This window comes from Crotalus tigris, unplaced genomic scaffold, assembly GCF_016545835.1.
Source record: "Crotalus tigris isolate CLP2741 ecotype Arizona unplaced genomic scaffold, ASM1654583v1 scf7180000024359.8030256, whole genome shotgun sequence".
Classification (NCBI taxonomy): domain Eukaryota; kingdom Metazoa; phylum Chordata; class Lepidosauria; order Squamata; family Viperidae; genus Crotalus; species Crotalus tigris.
In genome coordinates this window covers 2,445,440-2,466,235 of record NW_024100528.1, presented here as the reverse complement: position 1 = coordinate 2,466,235, position 20,796 = coordinate 2,445,440, and the positions used below count along the sequence as shown (strand labels likewise).

The following is a 20,796-nucleotide window of genomic DNA, read 5'->3' as shown; positions in this document are numbered from 1 at the left end:
GCAGGTTACTATTTACACATTGTATGGGGCAAATGGAATAAAGGTGGGGAAAGGTGAATAAAACTTTCTGAAGAGTATTTCATGTGCAAATATTTTACTACTTAAAGCATGCATTTAGAAACTTGCAACAGATTGAACCAATCATAAATACATACTTTGTATCATATATTGATAGCTGAGGACTGGAATATTTTACTGAGGTAAACAAAAAAGATGGGAAGAACTCTGCATGAATTAGCAATGTTTGCTTTCATCATTTGCAAAAGCAACCTCATTTCTGCATATAGGGGAAGAGGCTTGGGCAGGATAGTCAAGCAGTGGCACCATAGAAACCACATTAAAGTCATTATGGTAATATATATGATGATGCGGACATAGAAATGCTGCCAAAAACATCAGTTTAAAATAGCAATGACAGTTTATTAAGATCATACAATAGAAAAAAGTCACACAGTGTTAGGTTTAAAGAAAGAAATTAGGTCATTGTGGGAACAAATTAAAATTGGATAAAGCCAGTGTGAGAAAGCAAATATGCCTGAAAAAAAGATTTATGTATTTATTTATATCTTGTCTTATTTATTTTTATAAATAGCTCAAGGACGCAATTTGCTGACATCTCTTCCTTTTTTTCCTAATTTCATAGTAAAAAATTTAGTTAAATACATAGAAAATAAAAATGTATCCTAGAATTAATCTATTTAAGTACTTGCTTTACCTAGAATTCCCAGGGGGTTAGATTTCTGCCTGTATCTTGGAAGTTGGATGTTCTCTTACTGACCTTTTTTAAAAAGAAGATTTGATATTTGTGTAAAATTGTATTGTTTTTCTATACAGAATGGAATCATATGGTGAACATATATTTTATCATGTTAGCTTCTTAAACTGGTAGATGCACTTAAGTAACACAAATGTTCATATGCACATTTTCAAAACTTTCAGCATATATTTCTAAATAAATGATTCTGCCACACTGGAGCCCCTCTGTATCTGGCTGATGATCACCAGAGGGCAGGAATGCTAGATTCCTCTGCTGACATCAACCGGTTGTTAGATATTTGCAGTAGTCTAAGTATGATTCATAATTTCAGAAGCTGGAAAAGTATAAACGATCAGAAAAATGTGCAAATAAACACTGCAATATTAAAAAAAACCTCAACAGTTTTAAATTGTTTATTGTAAAAATCTATTAATGCCTGTAGCCACATAAAGGATATATTTGGCCACAAAGAATATTTGGGTAGAGGATATAGCGCTTATTGAATGATGCAAATCTCAAACACCGAGCTGCTTCTTTGTCGCACTGGCAAATTATGTTTTGACATCTGTCTAGAACAGCATCTGAAAAAAAGGAATGAAAAGGATACTACTGCTGGTTACGATGCTTATCTATGAAACTGGCATTTATTAAGATATATAATCATAAAAGATAAAGGATTTTTCTGTTTGAAATTATTTGAACATCACACAACTGTGATAATAAAATTCATATGCATTAGCCCACTCTATCTAACAATTATATAATATCTATTTCAATGTATATGTTAAAACAATGCACTGTACACTCCATGTTCATTTTTATTTGTAAAGCCCTATCTCATACATCCACTTTTAAAAAAAACAAACAAAACATTTGTCTAGGCCTTTCTATGAAAACTCAGCTTGGAATTTAAGAATCAAAAGGGTCGTTCAGGAGGGCGGGGTCTCAAAAACAGGTGACTCTCCAGAAATCTAAACTTCTGAGTAATATGAAGTTTGAAAAAGAAAACACCTTTTTCACTAAGTGGACAAAGGATTTTAACTCTTGCTGCTCTTTTGTACTCTTGAGATAAAATTGTAATTTTTAAGAAATCCACAGTCATGGTACTCTGTTAGGAGTGATGATACAGCTTTCCATCCTTCTGAGGTCAGTAAAATGAAAACCCAGATTGTTGGAGGCAATTTGCTGACATTGTAAACTGCTCAAAGAGTGCTTTAAAGCACTGTGGAGCAGTAGATATGTCTAAGTGCTATTGCTATTGCTGTTATGGGGTTGATGATCAAGAACTACCTTTTATGTTGAGAAGTGTCCAAGTGCAAAGCTCACAATAGGCAGGGCATTGGAGAGGGCTGGGGTTTTGCAGAGTTTTCAGGACTGGTTTGTTTTTTAAAAGTTCTGTTCAGTCGATTTTGAACTGAACACTATAGTTTCAATATGTCATGAGCCTCAAAGAAACAAAACTGTATCACTATTTTTAGTCATCACAGTCAAGATGTAGCTACAATGAATGGCCTGCATCCCTGATATCATTGGATTTTGCCCATGTGTTTTATGAATTGCAGCATATAAAAAACCTGTAGCAATTCAACACTGTTTATATATTTTACTTTATTTACATATTTAGATTTCTGTCCAGAACTTTACCATTCCATCTTCACACTAAGCATAGACCTTGGCAAACTGACAACATGCTACAAACAGCTTAACTAAAAGTTAGCACAAGACAGTATATATCTGTATTCAATATATAATATAGCCATTTTCCTCACCACTAGTCTCCACAAAAAGACTGAAATTGCTTTAAGTTAAAGTCATATATGTGAACTTTCTTGTCCAGTAGTGGCCTGGACAAAAGAACTGGCATGTCCTAGCACCAGGCTTAGCAAAATGGAAAAAACAAAATGATACTCTAGCTAGACATAGGTTAGTAGAAAATACTGCTGTTGGTCAAACCTCATTTTAATTAATTAATTAAAATATACAACATCAAAATCAACGCTCTTTCACAAGCATTTTTAGCCCAGAGAAAACTTTAATTCAGTTACTATTACATTGTATTTTTGTAAGCTGAATCTTTAGGCAGCTATGAGAAATTTTGTTAGTATTAAAGTTGTTTAAAACAAAGTCTGCTAGGAACAGTGTTATGAATCTTCCAAGAGAAAACCTTTCTCTCTGAGTAAACCAACAGGATATTCTAAAATTAAAGCTGAATTTTTCACCTCTAGAACATCCGTATCTGCTTGTGCATCCCTGAGATAAGGTAAATAAAAATAATGAAATTCAAGTTGTACCTTACCACATATCACAGTATTGTCTTGACAAGTCCATTTATATCTGTCTGTTATCGGGTGACAGCCTTGTCGTTGTGCAAAATCGTAACAGCAGTCATGTCTACGGCAGCACCTTTCAGCAGCAGAGATTGATTAATACCATTGATGTGAGCCCTGAACATCAAGCAGAATGTGCAGCATGTGAAACTCTATCTCTACTTTTACAGTGCTCTGGTGTGTGAGACATTTTCAAGCCCAATCAAGTACTTCTATGAAGCTCTTCACAGTCTGGATACTTTAAGAAGTAACCACTTCTCTGAAGTGTCTTAGGAAAACACAGCAACAGTGGTTTGATGTTCATAAATACATATCGTGTATATACGTGGGTGAAAACATTAAGTGTAATAATTGAAAATAAATACTGCTCTAGTTCCATTGCAGCAAGAGATCACGTGGTCATACCTTTACTTCTATTGCCTTTGCAATTTAGCAACATTATGATGTCATCCAGCATAATAAAGGAGAAGGTTTGGATTAATTATATCATGCTATTCTTCTGAGTGCTCACAATTATTTTGTTATTTGCTTCCCTTTTTCTTATCATATTATACTTTTATTTTTCCATATATTTTTGTCTCAAAGTAAATCTGGCCTCATTTAAAATATACTGATCACAAAAATAAAGGGAATACAAACGTATAGGATCCTATACGTTTGTGTTCCCTTTATTTTTTTAGAATGGGATTAATTCAGTTGAAGAATGTAATAGAAACAGAGAAAGGAGTGTTGTACGTACCAATCTGTTTCATCCTTAGGCCATCCATTTCCTCCTGGGCCACAATAGCATCCGTAACCTACATATGCCAAAGAAAATCGGCTTGTACCACATTTTAGGGTTCCGTATAATTCAACAAGTCCTCTTTTATTCACAAAATGTTTCTTTCCAAGAACACCATTCCATACTGCAAAGGCAGAAATTAAAATTTTACTGCATTTGAGTAGATCCATACAATAAATGCTTTATCTCTTTTTATACAATGTGCTCCTACATAAATGTATACATTATACCTGTGTTTGGTTGGAGTGTTGGATAGCGGTTAGAAAGTAGAGGAAGTTTAGATTAAGCTTTGGGTTGGTGTTACCCCTCAGGTCTTTCAGAAAGTAAATTGCCCATCTATGTCCTCAATATTGCTCAAGGCTTCAAGCAAACCTACATGCAGAAAGTTGCACAGCAACATTGCTATTTTGGAGGAACCAACTTCTTTTTTTACCCATGCAATAGCTTTCAACAAACTCCCTTCCTGCATCAGATAGTGAAAGATGAACAGGACTTTCAAGAGAGTCCTTATGGGCAATATGAATATACTGTCTACCTAACAACATTTACTATAAACTATGTGTATTGCTTGTAGTCTGCACAGTTGTCAAGGAATATGAAAATTAAAATCATGTTGGGTGTGCAGCAAATGAATGGGAAACACAAGAAAGTAGAAAGAGCAACCTTTCAGCCTCCTGATTTGAATAGAATTCTTTACCATTTATCTTGGGCATATTTTCAAGACAAAATCAAAACTCCAAATTGAAGAATTGTTTTAGAATTGACTTGATTTTTTTCAGATTTCTTGACTATCAAATACACATGCCTGAAAATATCCTATTCTCTTTTTATTACACAGTATTCAGCCTTAATTATAAAACTAAAGACAAATACGGTATATATGACTTTGTTCTAAGAAGAAAACAAAAAACTTTGTAGCAATTACAATGTCTGAGTCACAACAGGCAGGCATACGCTTATACAGAAACAATCTATTTCTACCTCTACTTCCACTTAAAGCATTAAAACTTTAAAGCATATGGATATATATTGCAGAATTGCTGAAAAGTCAGAGAAAAAAACTTCTCTCATTGATAGAAAAATACATATGTTTCTGTCTCTCCCTCTATGTGTGTTTGTGTGTTTGTATGTAGAATCTCAAAGCCTAGAAAAACTTTCAATAGTCAATATAGTTCTTTTTTAAAAGAATTAATTTTAAAAGAATTATATCCACATTAAGATAGGCAAAGTGATAAATTATTAGTATTGAATTCAGTCTGTGAATATTTACATATTGCAAATCACATATTTTTGTCTCCAAAGAATTAAAAAGAAACTAAGGCTGAATTTTATCTTTTTTAATTGATTCCAACCACCCATCAGTTAAATTCAAAACCAAGTATCATTTCAAAATGGTTACATTCACATTTTATATACTGTGATTTCACAGTTGGCTATTGAGTTAGTATTTATTCAACAAGGCAGTTTTGCTGAAACCTTAGCAGTTTAAGAATGCACAGAAGGCCTCGTGTTTTCTTTTACCTGGAAAGATTATTAAATAGTCTCTTAGAAAAATATCTGGAATTGAGTTGGTCTATAAGGGTTCTTATAATTTCAGCTTTCTTAACTCTGGAGTTTGGACTGATGTATTTTAAAATCCATTAGTTTAGAAATCTTCAAATAATTTTAAATACCTTGTGGTAATGGTCTTTTATTTTTTATTATTAAACTCATATGTCAGCTATAATTTTAAATACCTTGTGGTAATGGTCTTTTATTTTTTATTATTAAACTCATATGTCAGCTATCTTTCCAGGGGCAGCTCTGGGCAGCTTACAATCATTCAAAAAAAATGCTATATAAAACATTAAAACAATAAGTAGGGATCTTAAATTTAAAATTCAGTTAAAATAAAATTGATTAGTATTGAGAGGGAACAAGCAAAGTGTATATGGGGAGATGATGGGGTATTATGTAACCCATTAGTTACCTTCAAAATTAGGTATTGGCCTGCCCCAATTAGGGCCCCAGGCCAGTTGGCACAGCCAGGTCTTCAATGCCTTTTAAAAGGCCAAAAGGGTGGGTGTGAATCTCATCTCAGGGGGCATGGTGTTCCATAGGGTTGAAGCAGTAGCAGAAAAGCTTCTTCTACTGGACCCTTCCTCCCGAAATCCCTTAATTGACAGGGTTCACAATATCTCCCTTCTGCTAGCGCAGGTGAGGTGGGCAAGTCCCATCGTGGTGAGCCAGTTCCTTAGATCAGTGCCCTGCGAGCTTTGGGCACCAGGGACCAGTTCTGAGGAGAGAGGTTTTTCTGCAGACTGGAGGGGACGTGGTTTCATGTGCTGCCTGCATCCCATGAATGGGACTTCGCTTGTTTGCGTAGACCGGTTTCTGGCATGCCGCGAACCAGTTGTGGTCCATGGACTGGAAATTGGGGACCCCTGCCTTAGATAGCTTGGACTCATGACACGAAGGACTTTAAAAGTGATAACCAATACCTTGATTTGTACCCAGAAGCAAGGTGGCAAGCAGTGCAGCTTGTGGAACTGCGATGTTACATGGGTCATCTTAGGGACCTCAAGAACTATCTATGCAGCTGTATTCTGCACCAGCTGAAGCTTGCAGATACCCTTCAAGGGTTAGCCCCATGTAAAGTGCATTGCAGCAGTCCGTGTGTGAGATGACCAGGGCTTAAATGACTGAGTGTAGAGACTCCCAATCCAGGAAAGGATGCAACTGACATACTACACAAAGTTCTGCAATGGGTCTCTTAGCCAAAACTGCCAGCTGCTCACTGAGCAGGAGTCATGAGTCCAGGAGAATCTCCAAACTGTGCATTAGGTTTGTCTGGGGGAGTGCAACCTTATTCAGAACTAAAGATGTTAAAGTCCGGAACCAAAAGCTCCCCATCTTACCGGGTTTATTAACCTGTGTGCAACATCTACATCTTGGAATCAATGCCTCTAATATCTGATGTTATCTGCTGTCATTTTTTAAAACAACATTTTTTTTCTGCTGACATTTGTTCACTTCACCTCAACCTACATATGAAAGGAACTTTTCTACAATAACATCACTGTAGGAGGATAGAAAAATAGGTATAGTGATGTTTCAAGAGACACAAATATATAGAGGTGGGAGATATATTCAGTGATGAGAATTGTTATTTGCCTTTCTGCTGAAATACCTATTAACCAGTTCCACCAAAGTGGTTTTAATTGTCTAATAAAATAGACACCCACCTAACTGGAATAAGTACAATCTTCAAGTAACAAGTCTTTATCTCAGTTTGCAAGTTTTCATTTACAAATAAAACAAATGTACTTATTCCCTTATTATTTAAATGCTCAAACAAGTTATTATGACATCATGAAGTGTTTTCATGACTGAAAACAATATGAAAAAAGTGTGCTTACTCACTATCCATGTCTTTCCTGCTTCACTTGAATAGAGCAATTTAAGACTCATGTAATAAATACATCGTAAGCATTAAATGAGAAAAACAGAAGGGGGAAAGGATTAGCATTTCTTTCAGGCCAGCACCTCCATCATTTCACATTTCATTGGCACTCACCTGCCTGAAACAGCAGCAGTCTCACCAGCCAGCATTCCATGTGGAGATCAACTCCGTATGATCCCACTCTGTCTGCACACCTACAGTCTGTGTGGACTCTCCGTGTAGTTCTGCTATCAAACTGAGCCAAGCAGTGGGTGTGTATAAACAGTCTTACTGGATGCTCCTTTATAGTTACTCTCAGAAATAAATATATGAATCCATAAATTTCAGACACTTCCTTCTGAGGAAAAAGATATCATTATTCAGAGGCTGGAGGAAGGACAGTTCTCTGATGCCAGGGCTTCTATTTGCAGGTTGTTCCTTTCATCAAGTCTTGCTAAAAAGGATTTGACATGCAGGTGAGCAGAGCGCACAGCGGTAGGGATGGCCAGGGACATACCATTTCACACACCTTACTGCAGTGATGGCAAACCTTTTAGAGACTGAGTGCCCAAACTGCAACCCAAAGCCCACTTATGCATCGTTGAGTGCCGGGTGGGTGTGGCCCATTGGCTGGGTGTGGCCCATTGGCTGGGTGTGGCCCATTGTGTGGGCATGGCTGCGGTGGTAACGGCAGACTAGGTGGGACTAAAAAGTTCAATCAATCAATTTCAACTTTGCAAGATCTTTTTTTTTCCGCAAGAAGTTGAAATTGACTGATTGAACCTTTTTTTTTTTTTTGCACACAGTGATGGAGGCCTAAAGCCAAAAGGTTTTATAAAACCCAGCTGAAGGCCTAGGACTGGGGCAACGGCACGCATGCCCACAGAGAGGGCTCTGAGTGCCGCCTCTGGCACCTGTGCCATCGGTTCGCCACCACTACCCTACTGTCTCTGCAGGTTGTTTAGCAGCAGCGATGTTTGGGCCATTTGTTGTGGTGGTTGTGCGAGGGACAGGTGGCAGGGACTCAGCAGAAGCCAGGCTTTTCGTACTCCCTGGGAGCTTGGTGCAGCAGCAATAGGGGATGTGAAAATGACATGCGCCTGGCCCCTGCTACCTCTCTGCCACCCATCCCACCACTGCCACCAAATGGCTCAAACATCACCACTGCATCTAAATGGCCCATGGCTGCCACCATTGCTGCTCTGCACTCTGCCCACCCAATCATCTATCCAGCTCTCCTTCTAGCTGCCTGCGGCAAGTTGGTCCCACAGCGAATTGGCCATGGTGAGATGTCCTGTGATGACTTGGTGGCAGTGAGTTGATAGAGGTGACTTTGCAATGGTGAGCTGGCCACACTGAGGTAGCTGCGCTGAGCTGGCCGCACCAAGTTGTCACATTCCATCTCAAAGTAGTATAAATGGCTTAAAAGAACTTTAAATTCAGATTGTTAGGGTTGGATATGGAAATAGTAAGCAACCTGTCATCTTAAATTATTATTATATAAGTTTTTACTGGCAGCAGGCAATTTGCAATTGCATACATCTCCTTCAGCTTGTGGAACTATCCTAAACTCTGCCTTTAAATTACAGGAAAGAAATATTCAAGGATGGGCATGTGTATATACAAAACAAAGTTGGGAACTCCTGCCATGATTTGACCCCAAGAAAAAAAATGACTTCCTTATGTAACTTAAAATGTGACATGTATATGTTGAAATATCAAGCCCTTTGATGTATGAGGCTAACTCATATCAAAACCGAGGTCCTGGGAAAACTAAAATAGAAGTTTTATTGCAAAAGGAGAAGAATTTAATCCTTGCAATAAGAAGTAATAGTACAAATGAGGATATAGCTATAACCTAAACATATTAAAGGGTTTTGAGATTTAAGATACAGTATTGATAATCATATCTTAGACATAAATTATTTGCACCTTCTTCAAAAATGTTAGAAAAATAATATAAAAGAACAAGGAACTCTAGAAGTATAGAAACATCCTTCTTTTTCTTAATTTCTAGAAGTGGGAAAAACAAATGTTGGGGGCCATTCAAAGATTGAACTTGGTATAAATTTTGAATTCAGGAATTCTGAACCATGGAGATTCAAGATAGTGAAAGGTTGGTGACATGCAACATAGAAAAAACTGTGCTTACAGTACATCGTTACCTCAGTTGGAGTTAAGTGTTACTTCAACTATAAACTGACAACAAACATGTATTTTCAAGTGATGACTATATAAATTTATTTAATTTTATTACCCACTTTTAACAGACACAGCAATTAGATTAAAAAAACAAATAATTAGAGGCAACTGGGTTGAAAGGAAAATAAACTTGTCAAAGAAGAATTCAAACCCCAAGATTTAAAATCCCCAGAATGTCCTGTTACTGTCCACCACATCCCTGAACAACTTGATCGCTTATATTTTAATAATTCTATCATCATCATCATCATCATCATCATCATCATGAAATTGGCATGCTACAATGAAAAACAGTTTTCATCAACATCTCTATTTCCAGGAATGTCACTGGATTGTTAATGAGCTATATAGTTTTTCTCCTGAATTTTTTTAAAAAACGATAATAAAAGACAATACAAACAAAATTCAGAAAGGAAAAGAAAAATAAAGAAAAAATAAAGAATAGAAAGTGAAAAAGAAAAGGAAAAAATAAGAATTTTTTTTAAAAAAATAGTGAAGTGACTTCTGATGTTCATTATAAGCAAACTTAGTAGTTCTTCGCTCCCTTGTAAGGTAGCTCTACAATCTTTCTCAGAAAATAAAATTGATTACTAATTACAGGCTAGTTCTTTGTTCTGAAGTATGGCACTTGCTTAAGCAAAATACTACGCTAATAAAGCAATAATTGTTAAACAGTTATGTCCTTCATGGCAAAGAGACTTGCCTTTCCTGACACTGGTAATATGTTCTCTAAATTCCCAAAATGTTCACCAGCCTCAAAAGTTGGTATCTCTGAGCTAAATGCAATGAGGCGGTGACAATGAAGGAAACAAAGAGAATTATACAACTTTTAAAACACACACATGCACATAAAAGAGAATTTTTAGGAATAGAATGGACAGATCAAAATCAGACTGGAAGATGAGACAGAAGAGTTAAGCCTGCTTACAGTGCAATTGAGTTCTGCCTGGAAACCATTGTAAGAAGTGGATTGGTTACCTAGTGACCTCTATATGCATCTATCTGCCTTCTAGAACTGTTCATGTCAATGGATTGAATGTGGGAAGCAAATTGTTATATTAAAACTGCAAAAAATAAAGTAATAAGAACAAAATATCAAAAATAGGAGGGTATAGCATGTGTTTAATCCTCTCACAATGCAGCATTCAGAATAATGGTTTAAATTATAAGAAATGAGATAGTGACAGAATGTTTGGAAAGTGAGTATCTCAGATGATGGTTTCTCTACGATTTTTGGGCTCTATGCCATGATCAATAATGTAGACATGATGTTCTATAAACTAGTACACTCACAATGCACATTGCCAAAACCTCTGACTCATCCCACCTGAGAAAATAGATGTGCATGTTGTCACCCTCACTTAAGATTTGGATGAAACTTGCATTACAAGTTCAGACTGCATTAGTGGGCCTTACTTTTTCTACTGGAAAACCTGCCTGCCATGTCTTCTGACTACCAACTCCCAGTTAATGCTTCATTTACCTAGCCAAAGAAATGCCTTCAAAGGCAATTTTGCTGGCATATGCAGGATTTGCTGGATTAACATACCTCATGGCTTGCTAGAACAATGTGTGCATTGCTGATTAAGCACTAAAGTGAACAGAAAACCTATAAGGCTTTTCAGTTTATTTATAAATAATTTTTAAAAATTACTTGCAACCATACCTCTAGCAGCTTAATTAGGAGAATGCTTTGCAGATAACCAAATGTATACAAATACATGTGAACAAAGCTTGGGCACTGGGTGTGTTCTTGTATACGGGTGGGGACCCTTAAAATGTATGTGCATATTTTTTTGTGAAGGAAGGAAAAAAGCCGTTAATTCAAAGAGCAATGAAAACTCAGTTTGAAACAGAAAGTGAGAATCAATCTGCTGAAGGGTATTTTCTGCAAGGTACAGACAAGCAAGCATATTGTCATCATTCTGAATGCATTTGAAATCTGCACTTAATAAGAAAAATGTGAAGAAATTGTATATTGGTTTTACATTATATGATCAGAAATTTAGTACCCAGAAAGACCCGTAGCACCACTGACCTCAGTAAGGTAGGAGAACCAATTGCCTGTGTAAGTGATGGGCTGATGTAATGCAGGGAAATGCATTAAATGTTTCCTCTTGTTTCTTTGTTGCAACTGGTGGAATCATAACTATCATAATCCCAACAAATCCTAACAGGATTTCTGCAAATATTAGGCTCAATATAAATTAGAATAACTTTACATTCTGATAGTGTCTTATAAATAGAGTACTTCTTTTGTATGGGAGCCAGTTTGATGACATAACTGAGGCACCAGGCTAGAAACTCTGTAAGACTGCGAGTTCTAGTCCCACTTTAAGCATGAAACCAGCTGGGTGACCCTTGGCCAGTTATTCTCTCTCTTAGCCAGTGCTTTTTTTCAAAAAAAAAAAAAAAAAGTGCCGGAACTCACACATGTCATACAACCCGCCTTGCCTACCCTACAAGATTCCATCCCAAAAAGGTGCTGGAACTCCGTTCTGGGTGTCCTATGAGAAAAAAAGCCCTGCTCTTAGCCATAGGAAGAAGACAATGGCTATCCACTTCCAAAAAACCTTGCCAAGAAAACAATAGGGACTAATCAGGCAGTTGCAGGATTCAACACTGACTTGAAGGCACAACAACGTATATATTTATTTATAGTTATGTACCTTAATAACTTATAGTATTCAGGTTGACTGTAATTTTATAGGTCTCTTCTTGGTTTTAATCCCCATACTTTGCAATTTTACACTAATAATGTTTAATTTTAGGTGTTTTTTTTAATTCTATCAATATATTTTTTATTTCTATTTTAGAGTGATTTTTCTTATCCTTATGCTGGTCTATGATCAAAATAAATGATAAACAAACAATAGGAAGGCTCCACCTTAATATTTTACAAGGGCCAAATGTTACATGAGGGCAAGTTGCAATATCCAGTTTCCAGTATTCTGTAACTGAACTCCTTCTTCTTTGTAATAAATCTACTTACTCTTATTTTTTTCTTTACAATAAATCCACTGTGACAGTTATGCTTTCTTGTTGCAAGTGAACAGAGAACCTAACTCATTATTCACTGTGAAGTACTTAGAAAGAAATTACATACTTTATGGAAACTTTCTAGCTCTATCTCCTTCCTTTAATATTTCAAGCAGAAGAAAAGATTGAATGTGCTTCCTTAGTTGTCCTATAAAACCAGTTCTAAAGTACAACTGCCCTGGCAGATTAGAAATCATAAAAAACATGACCAACCTTTATAGAGATTGCCACATTAGCTTTATCACACTTGATCATCATCCAAGCTAATTAAAGCAATTCTATAATGCTTTTGACAAAAATAATTTTGTTATAATTTTTAGTGTGGTATTTTATAGACTGTAACACAAAGTAACAAGGCCTCCTTTATGAACAGACCACCTAATGTTAGCTGATCACACTTTAGTTCTTATCCTGCCTGTCTTGGAGTGATTTGGGATTGCAGATGTTTACTAGTATAAATATGTTCATATAAATTTTGAGGGAGAATCTTATCCTAATTCTATTGATGGCTAATTTCTATATTTTCAAAGCTTCCCTGTCTATTGCTGATATAACTCTTTCAGGAAAGTGCCTCAGATTGTAGGAAAAAATGATGAGGAAAAAGTGCAGTACAGCTATTGGCAAACAACCTATAAATCACTCTGCACATTTTGAAGGAAAGGGGAATTGTTTCTTATAAATACTCCAATTGCTATATTTAGATATCATGTAGAAGTCATTTCATAGTTAGGCAGATCCACATGCTACAGAATTTAAGGCAGTTTTTACTTGCTGAAGAACATAGTGATAAAACACTGACAAAATCTTATATTCCATTCAGTATTTTCTATATGAAGATAAGATGAGATGAGATAAGATGAGTTGAGATGAGATTTATTGTCATTTTTTTACTGTGGGCACAACAGCACACATCAAAAATGAAATTTAGTTGCCCACTCTCAAAGTGAAACACATACAGGACACACATCTAAACATACTATGTACAACATATTGTATATATAGACCCACACCCCTACATATACATAACACATAAATATTAAATACTGTCCATCATGAATATATAATGGAAGGAAGAAGCTTGAGAGTTTACAAGGTTAATGCTGTATGGAATGAAACTATGGCTGAATCTGGATGTTCTGCTATAGATACCATGAAGCCTCCTCCCAGACGGTAACAAGAAAAATAGGTTGTGAAGAGAATGTGTAGTGCCCTAGATAATCTTACGGACCCTGCTCAAGCAACGCTTCTATGCTATGTCCTGGATGGGAGGGAGGGAGCTGCCAATGATATTTTCGGCCATCCTCACCACTCTCTGCACCACCTTCCTGTCTGAAGCAGTGATGCTTCCAAACCAGACTGTGATGCTGTATGACAGGATGCTCTTGATCGTCCCCCTGTAGAAAGTGGTCACACTATTTTTTAAAATTGTTTTCTGACAAGTAAAGTAGAAAACTGTGTCTGTTGTTTGGAGTTTGCCACTAAATTTTGTTGACAGCATTTAAAAGAAGATCCAGGATAGCATAATGATTAAGACCAGGATGAAAGCTGAAGTCTATCATCAACTATGCAAGCCAACTGAATGATTCTGGAGCAGTCATTCTCTCATCCCAATCTATGTTAGCATGTTTGTTGGCAAAAATGAGGAAGGAGTGTTATAAATGCTACTTTCAGCTACTGAATGACATCATTAGAGTGAGTGGAAGAGCAACAGCCCTATATGTTCTATTTGAATGAGGAATGTATTGCAGTTTGTGGCATACAAGAGTTTGCAGAAGGTTCTGCAAAGCCAGTTCCCTCATCTGATCTAAAACACTCTCATTTCAAAGATATATTTGATGTCATTGAGAGCTGTTTGTCCCTTCCTAAGTTTCCTTAGTCACCTGGAAAAGATTCATGACTTTTCAGTCAAATAGTAATTTAAAAGGGTGTGGATGGTTTTTCGGTGCACCTGAGTTTCTAGTTTGCCATCGTAAATGACATCTAGTATCCATCATTCCTGGTATCCTGATCAGCAGAGACTACGATGGCAAACTAGAAATACAAGTGTACCGAAAAACCACCCACACCAATAAAGTGCTCCACTACCAAAATAATAATCCAACCTCCCACAAGAGAAGCTGTGTAAGAACTATTCAGACTAGCACAAACACACTGCAACAACCCTGAACAGCCAAAAAAGGAAATAGATCATCTATATAACAACAAAATGGATATCCATGCAACTTCATCAGAAAGTGCCTGACCACTTAACCCAATATAGCACAACCAAAACAAGCTGTAAAAAGAATAACTATGCCATACATCCAAAACATCTCAAAAAACACCAACAGACTATTACAAGCACATCAACCAATTAAAGTTCTCCAAAACATTCTGAATATCCAAAAGATCCAGCAACTTCAGAAGAAAAAACATGTGTCATCTACAACATACAGTGTAAAGATTGCAACAACAACTACATAGAACAAACAGACAGAAGGCTAGCAGAACACATGCATGAACGCCAATTAGCAATCATATGAAAACTCTTTAATTTCACAAAATATGGAGAGATGTAACTATAGTTTCAACTGGGAAACTTATCATCCTAGATCAAGCCAGACCCAAAAATACTAAAGAATTTCTGGAAGCCTGGTACTCTGAAAAAAATGACCTTCAATAGACACATAAACAACAACTACATACTGTGCAAAAGAGACTGTCAACAAGTCAAAAAGGGAACAAAAAGACCAAGACACTTCCCCACCAGCAATCAACCTCCAGATGAGAGAGATTAACACCTGACCAAAAATCAAGAAGTAAACAATATCCCAATCAAGGAACTACCAAACAAGCTAACAGTAAACAGCCCAACCAAAGAACCTCCAAGATCACTCCCACAAATACTGACAAGGCAAGCCACTGGAATATAAAATGAGAACAAACCCCACTCCCTATTAGCACTGATGACGTTACCTGGTTTGGTTAATGAAACGTCTGCAAAAAAAACAACCAGCTCAGAGCACCCAGGTCCCCTCATAATTTAATTTTGCAATACACAGTATTTCTTTGCATGTGTGCACTGTGTACACTATATGCAAATGTATGTAATGGGTGCACTGTGTACACTATATGCAAATGTATGTAACAGATACTTATTTGTGAGTTTTATGGTTGTAAGACCAATTTGGTAATTATAAGATATTCACAATTTCTGGTGAATTCAGGGAGCAGTTAAAATATTTTGGGACATATATTTCATATGTCAGTCATAGTTTTGTCTGGTTGGAGGTTTTGAACAGAATGGGCTTATTTTCAGCAGCTATAGTTACTTTAGAGATATCTTGAAATATTGCAATTTATTTCTCCAATATGATATTTTCAGCATAAGAACAAGACTTTAGTTTCTAGAAGAACTAAAAATACTGATACAATCTCTAGATTGGAGATCATTGTAGCCTGTTGCTATACAGCAAAAGTAAATTCTGTTTCCACCTAGTGGAAATTACCAGGAAATTACCAGAATGTGCTTTACAATAGAATGTGAATTTAGTCACTGATCTATGGGATATACTCTACAGTCTTTTAAAAGACAATACTAAGAAAATGTGGAAATGTGTGCAATACCCATATAATCTACAAGTATTAAGAACCAAAACAGTGATATTTCACTATACCTTTTCCAATTCTATTTCAAGGTTATGTTGCCAACTGTGATAGATGTTTTTAATTGTACCAACAGTATGTACTTATTTCTATATAACGGAGTGAAAGTATTTATGTATTTATATAATGTATAGGTTATAAGAATTATAACTGTGAGCTACAAGGATTTTTTTTAATATGAAGAATCCCATAAAAAACCTCACCTTGAATGCAACAAAAACTATTCTAGAATACCACATTAACAAGCAACTCACCAATAATCTGCAAGATAAATTACTTTCTAAAGTTTCATAAAATGTTTCCTAGAATATCAGTGCTGAGTCTTCAGTTGACTCCCCCCTGTCTACATTTATTTATTCCTTGAAAAGCTAAGAAGGGTTGGCTAGCACACTTAGTCAGTGTTTGGACTGGAACAAAGATGTATCAAAGATCCAAACTTTGGTAGAGAAGTCAAAACACTGAGGAAAAAGCCAGTGGCAACCCATTTCCATATCACTGCCAAGAATATTGCATGAAATCCTAGCAGTTCATTTTTACTCAATTACTCTCTGCCTAAAGAAAGGCAATCATGTTGTGATACTACTGGGTTTGCTCCTTCTGCAGCTAAGCCAGCCTTCCCTAACTTGGATCCCTTCAGAACTGTTGAAAATGTAGCTGGAGTTGCAGTCTCAACTTCTGGAGGCTCCCAGCTAGAAAAAAAGACAGGGGTAGATTGTTACTTTTTCTATTTTTTCATTGGGGTCGGTGTGTGAAACAGACTCAGCCCAGAGCATTTGTTGCATTTCACCACACATTACAGTCTTTGTTGAATGAAAAAACAGAACTCGCTAGAGCAGGGATTGCAAACTTTTCCATTTCTAATCTTTTCTACCTCTCTCTCAGAGCTGTACATTAGTAAGCATCTGCTTTGTTGAGTAGCTACCAACTCTCCCCTTATTCTTCCCTCCCCCTCAGTGTATCACTGAGAGAGAAAAATAGGAAGGAAATCGGCAGTTGCGTAGAGATTTCAGGATGCATCTTCCTTTGGTTCTTCTCCCAGCCCTTCCCTATTTAGGGTTTCCCCATCGATTCCAGGTGTCTGTCTGCAGGCAACCACCTCCCTCTGTTTCTGACTGACTTGAGGTTCAAGTGAAGCCTCTCTGTTGGGGTTTTTTCACTTTTCTTCTCCTTCTAGGGCCAAAACCACTCTCTGCCTTGATGCCTTAAAGCATCACAGGCTCAAATGTAGTAACTGGTCTCTTCAACTACCCCCACCCTTCTGTTTGCAGCTCAAGCCACCACATTTCCTTTTTTAAAATATTTTTTTAATTAATAATACAAAATTAAAAACACATTTGGACATAGATATGACGTCACTGGTTCCATACGCCTTCCGACATTTTACAGTACTATTAATACACATATAGACATATAGTTCTTGAACTTTGCTCACTATGTATAATATACTATTAACACTTTTCCCCTTATTTCTATATATCTATTTGTCTTTTAAATATACATTTGTCTCTAATCTATATTTTATTCTAGCACTATACATTTATCTTGGCTACCCTCTTATTGTCTATCCAATCATAAAATTGTTCCCAAATTTTATAGTAGTTGGTTTTACTTTTGTCCTTGTGTTCCCATGTAAGTCTATCCATTTCAGCGCAATTGGAAATTTTCAATAATATTTCCTCTTCGGTTGGAGTATCTTTCTCTTTCCATTTTTGAGCGAAGGCTATTTGTGCCACTGTTACTATATGCAGTGGTAAATAATTTGGCCACCACATTTCCTCTAGCAGCTGAGGAGACAGGCTTCCCTCCAAGGTTGTAGTTCCCATATTCTAGGTCTGGTCAATGAACAGGCTGCCTCCATCTGCCACCCATAGTCCTGGGAAGCAGTCAGGGCAGCTCGCCTGCCCTTGGGACAGCACAGTGACCCTCCAAAGCCATATCAGAGTTTCTTCTCTATGCTTTCTCTCCTTTCTTTCTGTTAACTTGTGCCTGCATAGCCACAACCAGCTTGGCCACAAAACCCATATGCCATATGCATACCACATACCACAGCAGGAGATAAAAATAGACAAAATTGTGATGCCTTTGAGCATTAACAAAGCATATTAAAGGGAAAGGTGTACATAATCAAAAGGCATGTGTGGTTTCATTTTTACAGAGCGGTTTCTCCAAATTGCTCAACAGTATTTCTGCCAACAAAAATATTACTTTCTTAACAACTCTCGCGACTCTGGTGATTACAATAAAATCATCTTGTACAGATTAGAAAATCTGCTGAATCAGCCTACTGGAGGATAAAGGTCTTTTCATGCTGGACTACTGTGAGTTGGTAAATGGATGTGGGTTTTTGTTTTGTTTGTTTTTTGACATCCCAGCCTGAGAGGAATGACTGATCCAAAGTTAACCATGAACTTCCTGTCACATGTTACTCACATACGGAATAACATTTTAATACATTTAAGCTAAATACTATATTCTTTCAATTCCTAGCAGTGGCATTTCATGATAGATAAGTCAGTTGGTATTTACAGAAGGAAGCAAGTTGCAAAAGTTGTGTCTTAAAGAGACCCATAATTTAAGTAGAAAGGGGAAGAAAGGATAATTTAACATGTTTCAGAAATCCAGATTCATTACTGTTAGGACAACTGAGGTGGACATATACAGCATATGTAAAAGTATTCACAACATCTTCCTTCTAGAGCCAATCACAAGCAGTTAAGTTACCAAACGATATTTTAAATAGTGGATTGAAACTTCTCTAGAACTGACATGTCTGGATGTATCTTTATTATAACCATAGAATTACACTCAACCCCACATAATCCCCCAAACAAGATCTATTCATGCATAGGAAGCAGCTGGTAGTAGGAACAGAGAACTATAAATGTCTCTCTGCTGATTTATAAGCTCAAATTTTGAGTGAGCTGCATGTATCTCTTTCCTGAAACATCCATCTTTCTATTTTTTTCTGGAAGCCTAGCACTCTGACAAATTGGCCATCAATAGATACATAAACAACATCTACATTCTATGCAAAAGAGACAATAAACAAGCCAAAAAAGGGAACAAAAAGACCAAATACCTTCCCACCAGCAATCAGCTCCCAGATGAGCAGAGATTAACACCAAGATTAACCTTAGACCAGGGATGTCAAACTGCCAGCCCACAGGCTGGATGCGTCATGCTGAAACCATGCCCACCCCATTGCCAGCAATGGAAAAAAAGTCACAATACGTCATAACACGTCATGTGACATTGTAAGTTTGACACCCCTGCCTTAGACCATCAATCAAGAAGTAAACTATACCCTATTAAGGAACTGCCAAACAAGATAGCAGTAAACAGTTGAAGCAAAGAACCTCCAAGACTACTTCCACCAACACTGACGGGGCAAGCCACTAGAATATATAGTGAGAGCAAACCCCACTCCCTACTAGTGCTGATGATGTTACCTGGTTTGGGAAATGAAATGTCTGCAAGAAAACAATCAAGTTCAGGGAGCACCAAAGATCCCTCTTCTGTCTCATTTCTCACAAGTGTATCTTGTCAGTCGTTCAATTTTTCAGAATAAAAATCTTTCCAGCTTGATTTAAGCAACTTACTAACTAGGAGTGATACAGAAGAACTGCTAGCAAGGTCCATGGATAAGTTGCAAAATTACATTTGCGAAGTGTGAGGAGTGGCTGCATGCAATGAAGTCTAATATTTTATCATTTAAATATTACAAGTTTAATTTTTAAAAATGGCTTTTCCTGCATGCTATATATAAAACTCTACTTTTCCTAGTGTCAGTTAATGTGTCTAGTGTCAATTAATGTCTACTATTAAACAAACTTACTAAATGCAATGGGTGTATTAAAAGTGCATTACCTCTGCTACCGAAAATACTAATTCCCAATACAATACCACAAACACACCCTTGTCAGTAGATTACTGAGCAACCCACCCAGCAGAGTTTCAATAGCAATGTTTCAGTTTTATTTCAAGGCATCTCCACCCATTTTACTCTTCAAAAATTAAAAATATTATCTTTTGTGTCCCAGCATTGTACACATATATGCTGTTACTCAAAAGTTCCTTTTAATTCCTTTAAATATTTGACCAATTTACCCCCTGCAGAACTCCTTTACATATTACGGAATTCTTAAATGAACAAACTTTTGAGGGGGGGGGATTAGCATGGATTTACTTAGATTACAAAAGCATATCCTATTTTTTATTCTGTTCAAAAATAAGTATTACATATTAAAAATTCAACTTACTGATGTATAGTTACTAGAGGGATAAAAGGAAGATCTGGCTCTCTGGATTATTTAAAGTAGGATTCTGTGTGGTTTTCTTGAAAAAAAGAAAACCATGACATTAGTCCTAGGTTAGGGACAGATCATCATGAAGAAAATCTATCTATGTAGTCAGTAAGAAATAATAATGACTTTAAGGCAAAGGTCCCCAACCTTCTGGGCACCAGGGACCAGTTTCATGGAGAAAGGTTTTTCCACGGACTGGAGAGTGCATGGTTTTGTGTTATCGGTCCACAGACCAGGGGTTGGTGACCCCTGCTTTAGGGCACATAATCAACAAATAAGGAATAGTTTAACAGTGGAATATAAATGATCCCACAACACAA

General features: G+C 36.7%; 1 protein-coding gene across 1 annotated transcript; it reads right to left on the bottom strand.

Moving 5' to 3' along the window:
* Nucleotides 1-399: 399 nt before the first annotated feature.
* Nucleotides 400-20,463, bottom strand: LOC120300813 (phospholipase A2-like). The gene is made up of 5 exons (XM_039327324.1): nt 20,432-20,463; nt 7,422-7,644; nt 3,824-3,989; nt 3,054-3,160; nt 400-1,338 (listed from the first exon to the last, which is right to left on the bottom strand). The coding sequence occupies exons 2-5, from the start codon at nt 7,459-7,461 to the stop codon at nt 1,187-1,189; spliced, it is 465 nt and encodes a 154-aa protein (XP_039183258.1). The 5' UTR covers nt 7,462-7,644; nt 20,432-20,463; the 3' UTR covers nt 400-1,186.
* Nucleotides 20,464-20,796: the final 333 nt, after the last annotated feature.

Excerpts from the sequence above, each read along its gene's own strand:
- LOC120300813 (XM_039327324.1), bottom strand. The coding sequence starts at position 7,461 with ATGGAATGCTGGCTGGTGAGACTGCTGCTGTTTCAGGCAG. Across the intron at positions 3,161-3,823 it reads CCTAAGGATGAAACAGATTG|GTGCTGCCGTAGACATGACT; the intron begins GTACGTACAACA and ends TGCTGCTGAAAG. Across the intron at positions 1,339-3,053 it reads AGACAATACTGTGATATGTG|ATGCTGTTCTAGACAGATGT; the intron begins GTAAGGTACAAC and ends CCTTTTTTTCAG.